The sequence below is a fragment of the Anopheles nili genome, chromosome 3 (assembly GCF_943737925.1).
Source record: "Anopheles nili chromosome 3, idAnoNiliSN_F5_01, whole genome shotgun sequence".
In the NCBI taxonomy this organism is placed as follows: Eukaryota; Metazoa; Arthropoda; class Insecta; order Diptera; family Culicidae; genus Anopheles; species Anopheles nili.
Genome location: NC_071292.1, coordinates 44,223,010 through 44,240,833, shown reverse-complemented (window position 1 = coordinate 44,240,833; position 17,824 = coordinate 44,223,010). Strand labels below are relative to the sequence as shown.

General features: G+C 44.4%; 5 protein-coding genes across 5 annotated transcripts; 3 read left to right on the top strand and 2 right to left on the bottom strand.

Moving 5' to 3' along the window:
* The first annotated feature begins 1,761 nt into the window (after positions 1-1,761).
* Positions 1,762-12,713, top strand: LOC128722637 (hillarin). The gene is made up of 10 exons (XM_053816313.1): positions 1,762-1,950; positions 8,514-8,658; positions 9,340-9,533; positions 10,070-10,186; positions 10,262-11,007; positions 11,146-11,486; positions 11,560-11,834; positions 11,926-12,039; positions 12,111-12,274; positions 12,350-12,713. The coding sequence occupies exons 1-10, from the start codon at positions 1,762-1,764 to the stop codon at positions 12,489-12,491; spliced, it is 2,427 nt and encodes an 808-aa protein (XP_053672288.1). The 3' UTR covers positions 12,492-12,713.
* Positions 4,266-7,730, top strand: LOC128722636 (transcription elongation factor SPT5). The gene has a single exon (XM_053816311.1). It carries the CDS (start codon positions 4,266-4,268, stop codon positions 7,530-7,532), a length of 3,267 nt encoding a protein of 1,088 aa, XP_053672286.1. The 3' UTR covers positions 7,533-7,730.
* Positions 12,714-12,832: 119 nt separating the features above from the next.
* Positions 12,833-13,513, bottom strand: LOC128726924 (uncharacterized). The gene is made up of 3 exons (XM_053820772.1): positions 13,440-13,513; positions 13,068-13,383; positions 12,833-12,997 (listed from the first exon to the last, which is right to left on the bottom strand). Exons 1-3 carry the CDS (start codon positions 13,511-13,513, stop codon positions 12,833-12,835), a joined length of 555 nt encoding a protein of 184 aa, XP_053676747.1.
* Positions 13,514-13,924: 411 nt separating this feature from the next.
* LOC128725825 (uncharacterized) lies at positions 13,925-15,077 on the top strand. The gene is made up of 3 exons (XM_053819596.1): positions 13,925-14,013; positions 14,092-14,263; positions 14,328-15,077. Exons 1-3 carry the CDS (start codon positions 14,000-14,002, stop codon positions 14,940-14,942), a joined length of 801 nt encoding a protein of 266 aa, XP_053675571.1. The 5' UTR covers positions 13,925-13,999; the 3' UTR covers positions 14,943-15,077.
* Positions 15,078-15,368: 291 nt separating this feature from the next.
* LOC128726466 (protein inturned) lies at positions 15,369-17,747 on the bottom strand. Its single transcript, XM_053820280.1, has one exon. The coding sequence runs from the start codon at positions 17,745-17,747 to the stop codon at positions 15,369-15,371; it is 2,379 nt and encodes a 792-aa protein (XP_053676255.1).
* Positions 17,748-17,824: the final 77 nt, after the last annotated feature.

Below are 17,824 nucleotides of genomic sequence, written 5' to 3'. Positions count from 1 at the left end.
AGTTTTTCGAACGTTACGTGCAGCACCAGCGAGTGACCGACCGACCGAGGGCGAGCGGACAGTGAGCGAGCGAGAGGGCAACGGGAGGTACGAAAAGTGCAAACAAGCTCTTCCACAAACCATGCGACCGGAATCTGGGTGGACGATCGATGTCGGGCCATCCGTACCGGCAGCACGGTGAGAAAGTGTGTACGTAAAAACAGAAGCAAACAAAAAAACACAAACAAAAGCCATATCTCTAACCACAGCTGTGAGGTTAAACGTCAAAAAGAAATTGTTGTCCTCCGCTCGCGAGCTGTCACTTCTCGTCGTTGTGTCACTTCGGTTTTGCGCCTGGCGCTGGTGTTTGCAAACGTGAGGGTGGACACGGTTTGCGAGACCGAGAGATTCGCGAATGCCAGTGTACTTAACCCTTAACGAAACCCCAGGAAAAAAACAGGCTTCGTAGAGGCTTGCCTGCGCTTGAGTAAGTGATCAAAATAGAACCGATGAAATTAGTGTCCCACCTGGTGATCGTAGTATGTGTGCCCCTGCGAAACAGCGTACTCGAATCCTAACCCAAGTCGTCATCTGTCGGTTTCCGTCCTCAAACAAATCGCCCAAAATAGCGGACGATCTCTCCCGACTTTCGTTCGTCAGAAAGCAATCTATAACCCGCGTATTACTATAATTTCGCGTCCGCGTGAAGGTGCCCATTTTCTACGGCCCCCTGTTTCCCGGTGTGTCCCAATGCTCGCACCGATCCGATCCACCGTCCCTAACGATGGCTCAAAAGCGCGATGAGGCTCTAACGAAAGCGCCATCTAACGGTGGGTGTGCGGATCGATTCGATTCGCGTCCGATTCCCGGCACCGAGACGCGGATGATGGAGCAGATGTCGGTGCAAGATGCGCCGGAGTTTTCCAGAGCGTGAACAGAAAAAAAACACACCGCCTACTGCAACTGCACTCGTGGAGGGTTCGTCTTCTCCGCACCGTTGAAGTCACTGGGCTTGGGTGGAGAGAAGAAAATAGAACCAAACGGCAAGGGGGATACCGTTGTACCGTTTTTCGCAGGCTGTTTTGTGCTACTGCTGGTGTTTCGTTGTTCGCGGAAAATATCGGAACATTGGAAGCATTTCCCTTCACGTGTGCTTGATCGTGTGGAAAATCGTGAAGTGAAAATAACAACAACAAAAAAACCAACCACCCAAATCTAAAGAACATTCAAACCACACGGAAACAGGCATGGTGCGGGATTTTTATCGTGACGGTTTCGGGACGCGGTGACCGTTGCAATTAAAATCCCATTCGCGAAAGTAACACGGGCAAACAAAAGCGAGAGAAGCATCAGCAAAAAAAAAGAAACAATGAACGTTATGCTGTGCCCCCGGTGGTGGAAAAGTTAATTTCGTTGTTTAATTTAATTTTCCCTCGTCCCCAACAGCAGCGGCAGAGCGATCAGTTGCGGTTTTTGATCGAGTGAGTGGAAAACGAACCGCAAGCGCTCACGCGCGCGCGAGGAATCACTCGCCGCGAGCAAAAAAGGAACCGAAAGTGGAAGCAAATTTGATGCACCATCCCGGCGCATGTAGTGATCGTGCCCGAAAGAGACAGTGTGCCCGTGAGTGCATCTCCATAGTGTATCGATAAACAAAAGGGACGCTAGAGGGGCGGGGGAGGAAAACAATAAGCCAAGCCCGTGGCAACCGCCATTCCGCGAAGCAGGGACGAGAAAGAGCAGCAATCTGGTCCGGCAGGAGCCGAGAAAAGCGGCACCATCATGTACCGACCGAATTTCTACGAATCAACGTGCCTCCGGTGCAGCGAAATCGTTTATCAGGTGGATAGGGTGGGACCGCTGAAAGATTTTACTTTCTTCCACTCCGGATGCTTCAAGTGCAAACGGTGCGGAACCAAGCTGACGCTCAAGACCTACTACAACAACCAGCACAATCAGGATGATAAAGAGGTAAGTCAATCGTGAGGCGGGTGATTCGAGGCCGCCTTTTTCCCGAGCCGGGAAGGCCGGTCCGAGGGGCATAAAACAAGGAAATGAATTAAGTGGCTGTCCGGGTGGGGCATGTCGATGTGATGAAGCGATTACATTCGAGCAGACGCCACATTAAGCGGTTGCACTAAAAGCACCGCAGCCGTTGGGTATCTTCTTCTCTCGATCAACCCATTTAAATGAGGCGCACCGCACCGACGCAAAGTACCGTGCTGGGTGGGTGCAATTTTTTAAGCTACATTTTTTCTAATGTCTAATCCTAATATAATCTACAACTGTCTAAGTGCAAAAATGTTGTCTAATTATTGTCCAATCGGTTGTTCAATCGGTGCGCTCGTTGTGTACCAGTGAAAGTAAATTCTTAGTTGACTTCTTCTTAAATGATTCAACATCCGTTGTACCGTCATGGCCTGCTTTGTAATTTGAAATGCTTTCTGTAATTTGAAATGTTTCTCGTAGTCGGATAATCCATCCTGCTTATTGGGGGAAACTCAATTGAGATTAGTAGACTTAGTCGTAGTAGACTTACTGTATCGTTTAACAATCATCTGCTAATAAGTAACAATTCCGAATGTGATAATTCTCTTTAACTCATTATCGTTAGCTTGTTACCTTCATTATCGTTAGTAAAGTTTTTTTCAACATATCAGAAACATGAAGCGTTAGCTTGTTATGGAATATTTTATCAGACATTAGGTGTGTTCTAGCATGTTCCCATGTGGACATCATATTGAAGAATTAAAAACTCTCCTGCAAAGGTAAGCTCATTTGAGATGAGCTTTTGTTAGCTTATTTGTGAATATAATCTGGCACACGAGAAGAAATAGTGCGTACAGTGGTGTTTTAGCAGATTTTACAAGATATGATTGGTTATTTTTCATTTGCTTTAAAAAACATGTTATGAAGATTTCTCAATTAGTTCAGAACTACTACTATGGACAACAAAATACAACGGATCTGCATCAGAAATCAATTGTGTTCAATTAGATACAGCTCGATAAAAAAGACTCAAAAATTATCAAATACGACTAATTTTCCGTGAAAAAGCAGCAATCAATTTTTTGGTCAAATATAGCCTGAGTTATCTACTCAATGAATAAACATGGGTTTCATGAGCAAAAAATCCATCAGCAAAGTAAACGCTAATATTTAACCATTCCACTTATAACAAGCTTTAAAATTTCACCTCAGACAGCTAAGTATTTAGCTAATTAGTAAACTGCATGTTTAAAATTTTTACAATCAAATATGTATTACAATAATTTCACATGTATGTCACCTTCTTTTAGGGTTTTTTTAAGTTGAAAAGTATGATGGTGTTAGTAATACAAATGAGTTAGTTCATAAGCATATTTCCGGGTTTTCCTGAGAAAGTATTTGAATTCATATATATTATGCGTAGCTCCTATGCATCATCAGCTTTCATACATTTAAAATATCATTAAAGATTTTAATAAAATATAGCACGAACTATAGATTAGATAGAAATTATAAAATGATCTAATTTATAAAAGTATCCACAAAACCATACAGAAGATGACTCATAGGAGTGAGTGAAATACTGTGAAAAGTAGGTGTTGATAACGATTTCAAATTTAATTTTCAATTACCATACATTAAGGTGCTCAGATTTTAAAATTGAATCAGTATATGTTTGAATCCTTGATCGAATCATTATAAAATAATTCATTAACTTTAAGGTCACAAAATTGGGGTGATGTTACCATGGTTATATTTGCATATCACCTATTTTCTCATATTTTAAAGAAGAATACTATTTTGTGTTTAGCAGATAGTCTTTATACTTTGCACACGCTTATATTCTTTATACGTTTACTGCTTGTGTATCAAACACCACTATTCTATTAAATTCAAACAAAATCATTTCGAACAACTTAATCGATTATATAAAAATATTAAGATTTCTAAGCAAAAAAGATTTGAAAGCAAAGCTGGCAAAAAATCGTTAGCAATAATAGCTGTGGGATATAATAGGCCCATAAATTGTCTTTTATTGTGCACATGGGTGTTCACCTGTTGCATATACCTTGACTTTGACAGCGGCCTTCAGTGACATTTGTCTGCGGGCGTTATAGGAACCTTGGGGAGCTGTCAAAGAAAAAATTCCATGTAAGCAAAGCAACGCAACATGAAGTAAATGATGAAAATTTGTGCTGAAAAGTGTGTGAAAAGTGGTGAAAATCATTAAATTTGCAGTGCAAACGATCAAATAAACGTTTGGTTTCACCTGTGGCATATATTCGACCCTCGCCAACATGTCGGACAGTGGTAGCGGCTCGGATGCTGACAGTGTGGCATCGAATCGTTCCCGCAAGAGTGGAGGATCGAACCGTTCGGTATCGCGATCGGTGTCGCGATCACCGCAACGCTCCCGATCGGCTTCCTCATCGCAATCGGAGAACGAGCGGCCGCGAAAAAAGCAACGCAAAGACCGTCGGCGTCTGGACGATGATGACGACGATGATGAGGAAGAGGCGGAAGACGAGCAGGAGCCGGAAGGGGAAGATCTAGATTCGGAGGAGTACGACGACGAGGAGGATGACGACGACAACCGGCGCGGTGGGCGCAAAAAGAAAAAGAAACAGGAACGTTTCGGTGGCTTCATCATCGACGAGGCAGAGGTAGACGATGAAGTCGACGAGGACGAGGAGTGGGAAGATGGCGCACAAGAGATGGGCATCGTGGGCAACGAGATCGAAGAAGTTGGCCAAACGGCCCGTGAGATCGAGAACAGACGGCGCGGTACAAACTTGTGGGACTCCCACAAGGAAGACGAATTGGCCGAATATCTGAAGCGCAAGTATGCTGACGCTTCGGTGGCACGCCGCCAGTTTGGTGATGGCGGAGAGGAGATGTCCGATGAGATCACGCAACAGACGCTGCTGCCGGGCATCAAAGATCCAAACCTGTGGATGATGAAGTGTCGCATAGGCGAGGAAAAATCCACAGCACTGCTTTTGATGCGTAAATTTTTGACCTACCAAAACACGGATCAACCTATGCAGATTAAGACCGTCGTCGCACCGGAAACCGTCAAAGGGTACATTTACATCGAGGCATACAAGCAGGCGCACGTGAAGGCGGCAATCAACAATGTGGGCAACCTCCGTGTCGGTATCTGGAAGCAGGAGATGGTCCCGATCAAGGAAATGACGGACATTCTGAAGGTGGTCAAGGAACAAACGGGCCTGAAACCGAAGCAATGGGTGCGTTTGAAGCGCGGCATCTACAAGGACGACATCGCGCAGGTAGACTACGTAGATCTGGCCCAGAACCAGGTTCATCTGAAGCTACTTCCTCGTATTGACTACACGCGGCTAAGAGGAGCCTTGCGGGCGACTCAAACGGAAGAAGGAAGCGATGGTAAAAGGAAAAAACGTCGTCCAGCGGCCAAATCTTTCGATCCGGAAGCAATCCGCGCGATCGGCGGCGAGCTAACTTCCGATGGAGATTTTCTCATCTTTGAGGGCAACCGATACTCGCGGAAAGGATTTCTCTACAAGGCATTCACAATGTCAGCTGTGTTGGCGGAAGGTGTGAAACCTACGCTAGCCGAACTGGAGCGGTTCGAGGAACAGCCCGAGGAAATCAACATCGAGCTTGCCGTATCTTCGAAGGAAGATCCGGTGACCGCCCACTCATTTTCGATGGGCGATAACGTGGAAGTATGCGTCGGTGATCTGATGAATTTGCAAGCGAAGATCGTCGCGATTGATGGATCGCTGATCACCGTTATGCCGAAGCATGAAGAGCTGCGTGATCCGCTTATTTTCAAGGCATGCGAATTACGCAAGTATTTCAAGACGGGAGACCACGTGAAAGTCCTGGCCGGACGGTACGAAGGCGAGACGGGTCTGATCGTGCGCGTAGAACCCTCCCGTATCGTGCTCGTCTCCGATCTGACCATGCACGAGCTGGAGGTGCTTCCGCGGGATCTTCAGCTGTGCACGGATATGGCAACAGGAGTGGACTCGCTCGGTATCTACCAATGGGGCGATCTTGTGCAGCTGGACGCACAAACCGTGGGCGTAATCGTACGCCTGGAACGCGAAAACTTCCACGTGCTCGGAATGCACGGCAAAGTCATCGAATGTAAACCGACGGCTTTGCAAAAGCGTCGTGAAAATCGCAACACAATCGCGCTGGATGGGGAGCAGAATCAAATCCGCCGTAAGGACATCGTAAAGGTGCTGGAAGGGCCTCACACCGGGCGCGATGGTGAAATCAAGCACCTGTATCGTAACCTTGCATTCCTGCACTCGCGCATGTACACGGAGAACGGAGGTATTTTTGTGGTTAAAACGCGCCATTTACAGCTGGCCGGAGGCAACAAGAACCCGATGCAAAACAGCAACCCGATGATGTCGCCATTCGGAGGCATCATGTCACCGCGCATTCATTCGCCGATGCATCCGTCTGGTGGACGTGGCGGTGGGGGGGCAACTCGCGGTGGTCGTGGTGGTGGCCGAGGGGGTGCACGTGTTTCGCGTGATCGTGAAATTCTTGGTCGCACGATCCGTATCACCGGAGGACCGTACAAGGGAGCCGTTGGTATCGTGAAGGATGCCACGGAAACGACGGCTCGAGTGGAGCTGCACTCGTCATGTCAGACGATTTCGGTCGATCGAAACCATATAGCGATCGTGGATGGTGGAGTGACCAAGGCTGGAAGCATTTCGTCGTACTTGCGAACACCGAGCCGTACACCAGCGAGCAGCTATGGTGCTCAAACACCGGTTTATTCTGGCTCGAAGACGCCACTGCATGGTTCCCAGACACCGCAGTACGATCCTGGCAGCCGTACTCCTTACGGCTCGATGACTCCGTCGCACGATGGCTCGATGACACCGCGACATGGTGCTTGGGATCCGACCGTATCCAACACGCCAGCCCGGTCGAACGATTTCGATTTCATGGAGGAACCATCACCTTCGCCTGGTTACAATCCCAGCACGCCCGGATACCAGATTAACACGCCGTATGCACCGCATACTCCAGGCAACATGTTCAATGCGGACAACTACAGTCCTTACCAGGCCAGTCCGAATCCGAGCCCATCACCCTACCAGGTTGGAGGGTACATCGGAACACCCTCGCCCAGTGCTTATTCTCCTGCTACGCCTGGTGCACCGGCTTCTCCGTACAATCCGCAAACACCCGGCGCTGGGCTTGATCCTCAGTTGGGTGATTGGTTTACGACTGACATCGAAGTCACGATCCGAAGCCATGGCGATTCCGATCTTAGCGGACAGACGGGCATTATTCGCACCGTAAATAATGGTGATTGTGTCGTGTTTCTGCCGGAGGAGGATCACTGCGTTACGGTTCCGATTTCGAATTTGCAACCGGTGCTGCCCGAACCGGGCGAGAAGTTTAAGGTCATCGTTGGTGAGGATCGCGAAACGGTCGGCGAGTTTATGGAGATGTCCGGCAGCAACGAGGCGGTGGTTATGATGAACGGCCAGTCGACGCTCATACCGATGAACTATATGGCCCGTTACCGGGAGCCGACGAAAAATTAAGCATTAAGAAAAAATAAGATTTAACGTTTTAACACAATTGTAAAGTCAATAAAAAAAGGACAGAAATTCTAGCTGTTGCGATGGTTAGCTTAAAAAATATGTTCATTGCAAAATACGACATTTCATGGTGTTGACTGTGACGACTGCGTACATGCTTATGTGTATGCAAACTGGAAGAATTGCTTATCTGAAATAAAGAACAAATATATATTTACCTATTGAAGAAACAACTAACAAGTATATATTTTACTATGTAACGAAAGACAGACTCCCCTGTTTTGTATTACATAATATTTAACAGGTAGCTTAACTCATCATTCAACAGAAGGGGAGACACTTTCATGTTATGCATTCAGCTGGTAATTGGTAATTAACTAGAGCACAGTTGATTAGCAACAGCTCCTTGCTTGACACCAGAGCGATTGAAGTGAGGGGAATATTTGCATCAATTATGCATCGCTACTCTACTCTTAGTATCAACTATCGCATCCAATAACTAGAGTTACGTAATGACTCACTAGCTTCCTATTTTTTCGTAGCATTCAACCATTCTCTTGTAAAACAAATGTTAAGAGCTCGATTGATTATATCTGTGCTTTAGAAAGCTGCAAGCATATTGGTCCTCTATTTATTTGTAGTCTATCGTTTTTCGTAATCATTAGTGAACATTCATCAGAGAGAGAATTTTATTTTGAATTCAAAACGAACCGTACATTTCATCCTGTTTTGTGAGGGTTATCACTTCCAGCTTAAGCATTGGTGAACGACATAATAATTATATGTATTTTGCACACGTATAGATTATCGAAAAATATGTATCCATTTTAACTTTGCATTGCACAAATATATCCTGAAACAATACAAGCTACAAAATTTTTCTTTAATGTAACTACTTCTTTCAACTTAAATTATTTTCAAATACCGAAATAAACATTTTCTTGTTAATGTTAATGCATCGTTTTATCTCCCTTCGCCCCAAAGGTCTACTGCTGTTCACATGTCCCGAAAAGTGGCCCTGGACATTTCGATCAAACTTCCGTGGGTATAAGGCAGGCGCTAAACGTACCCAAAAGCACGAACTATGTGAACGAACAAATTCGGGGTCATCGAAACGATAGCATTGATGGTAAGTTGAGGGAAAATATTTTAAAAAATAACATAAGTCCTGCGAAACAAAAAAATCTCCTCAACCGACACAACATTGATCAAAGCCGATGGAAGCCGCTGATCGTGCGAATGCAGCAATGGGAAGTTACTACGCCAAAAGCTTCGCGTTTCAGGCGATTCACTAAACTACTGAGCCGGAAAATTGCTTGAAAACGAAAGCTTTCCTCCATTCGCTCTGATGTATCATTTCGCGTGCTTTCCTTTTCCTGTTGTTCAAGGTGATCGGTTGATGAGTTTTTTAACGCGGTTAATGTGCCCTTCCGTTCCTTTCGGTTTTTTTCTTTCGTTTGTTGTCGACGACAGCAACACTAAACTATGCGCAACCAATAGGCCGGAACGGAAGCTCGGCGTTGTGTTATGCTTTTTTTTTGTTCCTATTGCCACTACGTACGATCTAATTCACTCCCTTCGCTTATTTATCGATGCGATGCGATGGATGGCTAGCTGTGATCGATGCTTGGTGCATACTTTCTCGTAATGCATCAAAAACTCTTCGAAATGATGAGCCATTGCGCGCATCACTCCACACAATCATTCGAAATGTGTGTTGTGCTTTTACTATCCCCTGTTACGGGGTTATGGCATGCCTTTTTCGTCATTTAATTACTATTTTATTTCTTTCCTTTTTGCTTTACTACAGGACAACCGCGGCTTGGCACACCGAATGGGTACAATAATGGTAGCAGGGAAGGTAATACGCCACCACAAAATGATCCGGACTACAAGTACGGTCGATTCGACGCCAGTGCGTTACACATAGCACATGCTTTGAAGCAGACAGAAATCCAGAAGGCTTACGATAAAGCACGTGAGAAGCCGATCGATTACTATCTTGTAAGTGACACATTCGCACGATCGGTAACATTTTCTCAACATCACCGGCTGATTTATCGAATGCTCGATTAGACGATTCACTGGCATCAGAAGCCGATGATTGGCGATGGGTTTCAAATTGTAACGCCCTTAAAGCTTTCCTGCTGACGATCGTAGCGAACGATCTCTAGGCAAATGTAGTTTAGCTCGTTTTGTACATCCACTAGAAAATGGTTACCAGAGCGTGGAAGGGAGTCAACCGTTCAGTTCTTCATTTCCAACATCGGGACGATGATAGATTATAGTCTTTCTCTCGCAGCTTTTCTTGCGATAAAATGGTATGAGGAGAAAGGGACAAGGTATTTAAAAATACCTAACGAAAGTAGAGACAAACGTGCATGAAAGATTTATACAAATTCTGGGTGGAAATTTTCAAATGTAATTCACAAATTTTAAAGTTCTTGCACTGGCCAATTTACGAACTATCTTCGATGGATTGTTAAAGCGTTTGAAATGTAATTGATGTAGATAACATGCTAATTTGGTAAACATTTTAGGCACGCGATGAACAAGCGAAACTGGAAATGAAACATCGCAAAGAGGAGGACGATCTATACCGGAAGTTTGCCCGCAAACGAGAGGAAGAAGATCGACGAATGCAAAGTGAGATTCAGGTCCGTTCGAGTTGTCTAGTATTTGAGGTTTTGGGAGCATATAATCATTGAATCGATCATTTATCTTACCCACAGGACGAATGGGAAAGAGAACTGCAACGGTTAGCGCACAAATTTGAAAAAGAGCTAACCACGAGTCGACGATCGCGCGAGGATCAAAACATTCTTACGCTTAAGCACGAGCAGCAAAAGGAAGACCTCGAAAAGAACATGACCATCCGCAAGACAAAGAAGAAGGAAAGCCTAACGAGAAAGCTGCTCGAACACGAGCGTTCCGAAACGGCAGCCCTGGTTGATCGTCAATCAAGCGAAATGCTGGAACTGATCAGCGTCAGACGAAGCGAATACATGCAAAGCGAAAGCATATTCCTTGATGACGACATCAACGAAACTGTGGTGGCAATGGAGTACCCACTGGTTGCTCCAAAACCAGCACCACCAGCCTTGAGCAAATTCCAGGTGTACAACGATCCGGTTGAGTTTACGGACGTGGACCAAATCGCGATAACGGTCGCGCAGGAAGATCAGAAAACGTTTACGGATCTCGTGCGACAGCTGGTGGGCCGTTGTACTTCGGACATTGAAAAAGCGCGCACAATTTTCCGATGGATTACGGTGAAAAACCTGAATACGATGACCTTTGATGATAACTTGCGGGGCGATACACCGATGGGTCTGCTGCGAGGCATCAAATACGGCACGGAAAGTTACCATGTACTGTTCAAGCGGCTCTGCAGCTACGCCGGTTTGCACTGTGTGGTTATTAAAGGATACTCAAAGAGTGCCGGATACCAGCCGGGAGTGAAATTTCAAGATTCAAGGTAAGATAATAAGGGTCTCTATTGGGTGGTGGCTATCTCGGTGGTGGTGCCATTGTGTACCCAAACGGAGTTCTTATGACACTCTTCGTTTTAATGTCGTGTTTGCCTGGCGGTCTGCAGCCATCCGAAAAATTCCAGGTTCCGCAACTCGTGGAATGCAGTCTACGTGGCGGGAGCGTGGCGATTCGTGCAATGCAACTGGGGTGCCCGGCACCTGGTCAACGCGAAGGAAGCTCCGAAAACTGGCAAAGGCAAGAACGATAGCCTGCGATATGAGTACGATGATCATTACTTCTTGACAGACCCACGAGAGTTTATATACGAGTTTTTCCCGCTGCAAGAGGAATGGCAGTTATTGAAGCGACCGATCACACTGACGGAGTTTGAGAACTTACCATTCGTCCGTTCGCTGTTCTTCCGTTACGGGTTGCACTTTGCCGATGACGGTTATGGTGCTGTAGTCTACACCGACGACACAGGTAAGGTCGTGAGGTCAACTTTGCAAGCAAGCGCAGACCATTTTATTGACTGTGGAAAAACCTACTTTTCTAGGAGCGGCTACCGTTCGGATAGCAATGCCATCCGATATGCAGGGATGCTTGATCTTCCACTACAATCTCAAGTTCTATGACAGCGATGAGGATTCGTTCGACGCCGTGTCCTTGAAGCGATTCGTCATGCAATCCGTAATCAGCAACGTTGTTGCTTTCCGTGTGCATGCGCCTTGCTCCGGTGCTTTTTTGCTTGATATTTTTGCCAATGCCGTCACACCGCAAGAGTATCTCACCGGAGAACCCATGAAGTTCAAAAGTGTGTGCAAATTTAAGGTAAAAAACTGAATATGTCTTGAAAATGGTTTTTTTTTCGGTGGAAATTTGAAAGAACATTACGCATTTATCGCTTATCTTACATTCGTAGATATGTTGCGAAGAGTTGCAAACCGTTATGGTGCCCTTACCGGACTGTGCCAGCGGTGAATGGGGCCCAACAAAAGCGACCAGATTGTTTGGCCTTATACCCATAACTCATCCGGTACGTCATTTAAAATATACGTTATTACAAGTGAAGTCGGATTAATTGTTATTTTTTGCGGGAAATTTCAGGAACCACTTATATTCGCCGGACGAGCTATCGAACTGCAATTCCGTATGTCACGACCACTCACAGACTTTATGGCAACGTTGCACAAAAATGGCATAGAGGAGAAGAAACTCTCAAAATACGTCCAACAGACAGTTATCGATGATATGATAACGTTTAACATAAGGTGAGCCGTAAAAAAACAGGATCTTACCAACGTGACTGTGAATGTAATTACCTTCTGTTTTTTTTTTGCTTTTAGCTTTCCTGAGGAAGGACAATACGGTTTGGATATATATACTCGGGAGGTCGGATCGGTTTCGCACAACAACAACTCTTCCAATGAAAAGCATCTACTCACGCATTGCTGCAAATATCTAATTAATTCATCGAAACGAAACTAAAACAATGTCTTGGATGCTTAGCAACAGTAACAGAGTACGCAACGGGGGCATACTACTACCTTGAATGTTAGAAGAGCCTTTTACCCTTAACGCTTTTAGCGCTGTAAATATTGAACTCACAATCTTCCTTAACCATTCCCGACCTCCCGCAGTATGACAAACAGCATTAGTACGGATGCGCTGCTCTGGAATGCTGTATGTTGTATGTTTATCGTAACATAAATGGAATGTTTAGTTTAAATATGTTTTCTTTTAAATGATAATAAACTTGTTACAAATTTATTCTACCTGACATTGAAGTTTGGTGTTTTGTTGTGCAGCAAGTTACATACCGAAAAGCATTAAATTATTAAATCTACATTCACTCGATCGTCCAGCTCCTTTTGATGCATACGGATAGAATCAAATGTGTTTTGCTCGTTCATTATTTGCTGCAGTAAGTTGGTCCGCCGCACCTGCATCGCTTTATATTTTGCACGCATCGTTTCAATATTATAAATAACTTCCTGTAAGAAAAAAGAATAAATATATACTTCTTTGTTCGGTCCTTTTTCAAATATGTCGCTTAATGGGTACCTTTGTTCGTTCTTTTTGAAACCCCAGTTGCAATTGGTAGAATTTTAGCGACATTTTCAGTTGATTCACAACCAGCGGTCGAACCTGCTCGCTGACTGACTTCCCTGTGGGACGCCACATTTTCTGTGTATTTCCGGCAGCTTTCTTTTTGAGATTTGCCAACAGCTCAACGTTCGCATCAATCTCAGTCTCATCCCACAAGTTGTTAACTTTTGTTAGTAACGCGTCCGTCAACCCGGTGCGAAACTCCTGTATCGCCTTTTCCAAGTCCTTTTCAGACGCAAAAAACTCCTTGAATTCATCGAAATGTCCGACGCTGGAACATAAATTATGTTAGTCTGCTTGCACTCGTAAACGTCCTATCATTACTACCTTATTTTGTTCACCAGCGTAGTGTATGCATCGACAATTTTCTGCCTAGAGGTTGGTTTATTTTCTTGAGCCATTGCTTCGGATGCTTTTTGAACATCAACTGTTGTTAACGGCAGTCATTATTTGTAGTTTAGAAATTTGCACCTTTGTTTACAGCATCATGTTAAAGTGTGCAAGCGTAATTACGCGTTGGGCTTTTTTTAAGGTAATTAAAAAGTGTTAAAATAACGTTTAAAGCTGCATATCATAGAAAACAATTCAGGTATTTATTTTCTTTTGTAATAAACTTGATTTATTCAGATTTGATTATAATTTTCGAAAAAACATGCTCTAGCATTGAAATCTTACATTTGGTGGAGCCTAGCACGGCGCGCGTTAGAATGACAGTTGTCCGCTGACGACTATTGTTGATATCTTACGACAAAAGAAAAAGAAATTGGCCATTGGAAAGTTTGTTTGTATTATCCCAGCTGTAACACGTCCCTGCAGGATTGCTCTTCGACAGAAATATAGAAAATGAAAGTCCTCCTGCAGGGTTTGACTGCTAGAATCGTTGTAAAATGAAGCGTCAACGGTAAGCCAAGACGAGCAGTTGGAGTTTATATTCAATAACTTATTCTATTCGTTTGTCACTGTTGCTAATTTGTCTCAGGGTCAGAGCTAGTGCTAGTAGTGGTCATGTTTACGTGGAGGATCCAAGCACGGGGGACGATTATGATTTACCACTCACGCAGCATAGACCTGCCCCGATCGAACGATGGCTCGAAGCACAGATACTACCAGGCGACACACTGCAAGCCATCGCACTACGATTTAATTGTTCGGTAAGGCCAGCTTTTAGTACGTTAAATATACTAGATGAACAGCGGATTATCTTTGCCATTCCAGATTTCACAGCTGAAGAAACTCAATAAAATTGACAAGGACAATGAGATCTACGCACGGAATGTGATCCGTGTTCCATTGACACCACACTCCGTGTTACTAGAAACACTTCCGCGTGTACATACGAGCGGAAACAGCAGCCCAAAAAACATCACAAACCAACCACCGAGCGTGAGTCACGTTCCGGCTGAAGGGAACGCTACTTTGGATGAGAAATTAATTCTCGCCGCCGTGAGCAATGCGTCGATTCAACCCAGCAGCAATGCTGCCACTAAACTGCATAAAAAGTCTTCCGGAAAACACAGGGATATTGCCGGACAGTCGAGTGAAATCGTGCTCGATGAGTTGCATGAGGACGATTATGACGGTGACACGCTGTCGAGCCAACCGCTGCTACTCAGTGGCGAATACGACGATAGTCTCCCGCAACCGCGAGCGCTCCGACTGCCGGCAAACGATTTTTCATGTAATGGAAGTGATTGTGATATTTCTTGGATTTGTTTGCTCGTCTTTATCCTAGCACTTTGCTTTGCTATTCCTCTTATTTATGTAGTATATGTGGCGGAGCACATAGATAAATATCATCACGATAGTTTTAACGCAAACCACAGTGTTTAGCTGTGGCCACGGGACGGTATTCTACGACGTATTTTTGTTTCGTAGATGGATAATTGTTTTGTTCTGTTAATACGACCATGGAAAATGTCATGAACTAACTGATCAATGTGAGCGGTGTCAAACATCTGTAAAAAGAGTGCCTTTTACAATCGTTGGTTAGCTCTTTAAATAAAACGATATTTTCATCATCCGGACACGAAACAGTCTACCATTTCTTTTCAATAAAATAAATGTAACACACTGAGAGATACCTCTTCGGACGGTAGTTTATTTGATAAAAAAAACTTATTTATATAAAACTGGACATTTCATGTCTTAAATATTGCAAAATATATGTATAAAAATGTAAATGCTAAAAATCAGTCTGTATTAGTTTCTTAATGTGGACGGCAAACGGATTAGAGTCTGTTGTGCCCCAATGGGCACCTACCCAGCACAGGTCAGACAAATGCGAAACGCCAACTCAACCATGTTCTGCGGAGCATCCGCTCGATGACAAACGTACAATTCCTTTGCTGGACTATGAAACAGACGGCCGATAACCCAAAATTCAACACGCTCTCCTGACGCATGCTCTTTGGGAACGGACAGCAACATTCCCTGCTCCTTGATAGCCACTAGCGATCGCTGCGTGTTCAATTTGCTCGATTCACGCGAAAGCAGCGTACGAAACTTTTTCGTATTCTCAAAAGTCGCATGAATCAGTGTGCACGTTTTACGAAACAGATTCATCACGATGTCGTTCTTCACGTTCGTACTATTGCATGTAGGGGCAAGAAAATATCCATCCCCCACCTCAAGCTGAACATAGTAAAACAGTAGGTTATCCAATCCGCTAGTAAGTTGCGTTGGAACCAGTTCAGAAAATTCCTTGCAGCGGTTCTCGGATAGATCCGTGATATCAAAACTGCTACTTCGTTGACTGCTGTCTACGCTCTGTCCCCAATCGGAATCCTCATCATCATCGTGTTCCGGATTCGGTTCCTCCCGAATGGTTTGATTTTTTATCGAACTAGATGCGTTCGATTCTTCGTCGTGGTTGCGCACCTGCGATCGATCTTCATGAGCCGTTTGTTCCCCTGATTGTTTGCTGACATTCGTTGGAATACATTGGGGTCGCCTGTTCGAGTCAATCCAGATGCGAATGAGGTGTTCAATGCCAGTCGATTTGAAATAGCTCAGCATGTCCTGAATTTCATCGACGTACCGCGAAAAGGATTTGTTGTGCGTCGTATTTATCGGTACTTCGAGCACTACGACCATTAGCAGGTTTCCAATCGATACAAGCATAAGATAGGCGTCATTTTTCTCGTGAAAACCATCATCGCAATACTGCTTGGGATACAGCTTTCTCCAGATGGCCATGTTCTTCACATCGGTCGTCATCAAAATTTCGAAAACACCCATATTTTTGAGAATCGCTTCCACATCCATCATGTACTCTCCGCTCAGGTGCGTACAGACCAGGTGCTGCTTGTAGTACAACGCACATCCGATCACGGTGAGCAGGCAAAACAAATCGACAAAGTCGTCATTCCAATTACGATAGTCCATCGCTTCCAGTTCGCCTAGTGCATCATCAATCCGAAGCTGGATCTCTTTGGGCAGTGGGACAAAATGAGCCTGTGGGAAGGTTTTCTCAAACTTATCGCAATTTCTGTTCGCTTTGATCGAGTGGCGAATCATCTCGCATAACTGCATCAGTTCCGTTTGCTGTTCGATCGGTTTGTTGAACATGCTTGTTCCGCTTTGATAGAGAACATTCAAAAACCGACATATTTGTTCACTTTTCTGTTTTACCGCAAACACTGAAGAGTACTTCGAATTGAAGCCGAGCAGCAAAATTCCATCATCAAGCACAGTGTACGTAGTGTAGTAGAGCACGTTCTTGATCTTCAAATTAGTCATAACCGATTGTTGGCTAAACGATTGATTAAAAATCGAATGTAACGTCACAAAGCTACCCCGCGAGTTGAATAGATAGTTGTTTTCACGCGTAGGATAACAAAACTTCACATCCAGTTCGTCATTTTGCGTGTATTCTTTCGAGATGTAGATCATGCTGAAAATAAGATCGTTGTTACTCATCGATTGTATATCTTCCTTGTCGAATAGCGTTTCTTGGCTTTGAATCAGATCCATGAAATTCGTAATTTTTATCTCAATCGCATTGCTGATGTCTGGTTCAATCATTTCAAAAAAGGATATTTTTACGATTGTTGGAATCTTGGTCGATCCTTCCAGCAGGGATTCAAAATTGTCCACAGTGACCTGCTCAGCGTCGATAGATTTTATCCAGTCTTTGGACTTTACCATTTTGCTCTTGGCAAACACCGAATACTCTTTAATTTTGTCCACCATAAGCTTCCGACCATCAGGAAACAAACTTGTGCTAAGCCCTAGTATGGTTTCGGTAAGAGGCAGCACTTCTTTCAGGGGGACATTCTTCTTGGGCGCAATGCTGATTATAACGTCTTTTTGCACACCATTAATTAGCTCTTTTTTTGAAGAGTCGATGATGCTGACTCGAAAGAGTTTATGTTTGCCCTTGTCTTTCTGACCGAACCGCGAAAGAATGCTCTCCTTTTTTCGAATGGACAAACGACGATACTCATTGCGGAAGAACAAATCGTCGTCAAATACAGCCGGCTTCGAGTGGCAAACAAGATCAAACTTTACAAAAAACAACGAATTGTTCACAATATGTTGGGTCCATTCGTGCGATCGCGAGTCACAGCTACTATCGCTACAATCTGACGAAGCGTTAGATTGATCGTCCGTCCATACTTGGGGATCCTCATTCATTGTGCTTGAAAGGTTTAAGCTTACGGGTTTATGGAAAATAAATGAATGCTTTTTAGCAACAAGACGACACGAAAGTA

Coding starts and splice junctions, on each gene's coding strand:
- LOC128726924 (XM_053820772.1), bottom strand. CDS start 13,513: ATGGCTCAAGAAAATAAACCAACCTCTAGGCAGAAAATTGTCGATGCA. Junction 13,384..13,439: donor ACGCTGGTGAACAAAATAAG/GTAGTAATGATA, acceptor TTTATGTTCCAG/CGTCGGACATTTCGATGAAT. Junction 12,998..13,067: donor TTCAAAAAGAACGAACAAAG/GTACCCATTAAG, acceptor TTTTTCTTACAG/GAAGTTATTTATAATATTGA.
- LOC128722637 (XM_053816313.1), top strand. CDS start 1,762: ATGTACCGACCGAATTTCTACGAATCAACGTGCCTCCGGTGCAGCGAA. Junction 1,951..8,513: donor ACAATCAGGATGATAAAGAG/GTAAGTCAATCG, acceptor TTCGCCCCAAAG/GTCTACTGCTGTTCACATGT. Junction 10,187..10,261: donor GAATGCAAAGTGAGATTCAG/GTCCGTTCGAGT, acceptor TCTTACCCACAG/GACGAATGGGAAAGAGAACT.
- LOC128722636 (XM_053816311.1), top strand. CDS start 4,266: ATGTCGGACAGTGGTAGCGGCTCGGATGCTGACAGTGTGGCATCGAAT.
- LOC128726466 (XM_053820280.1), bottom strand. CDS start 17,747: ATGAATGAGGATCCCCAAGTATGGACGGACGATCAATCTAACGCTTCG.
- LOC128725825 (XM_053819596.1), top strand. Junction 14,264..14,327: donor CACTACGATTTAATTGTTCG/GTAAGGCCAGCT, acceptor TTGCCATTCCAG/ATTTCACAGCTGAAGAAACT.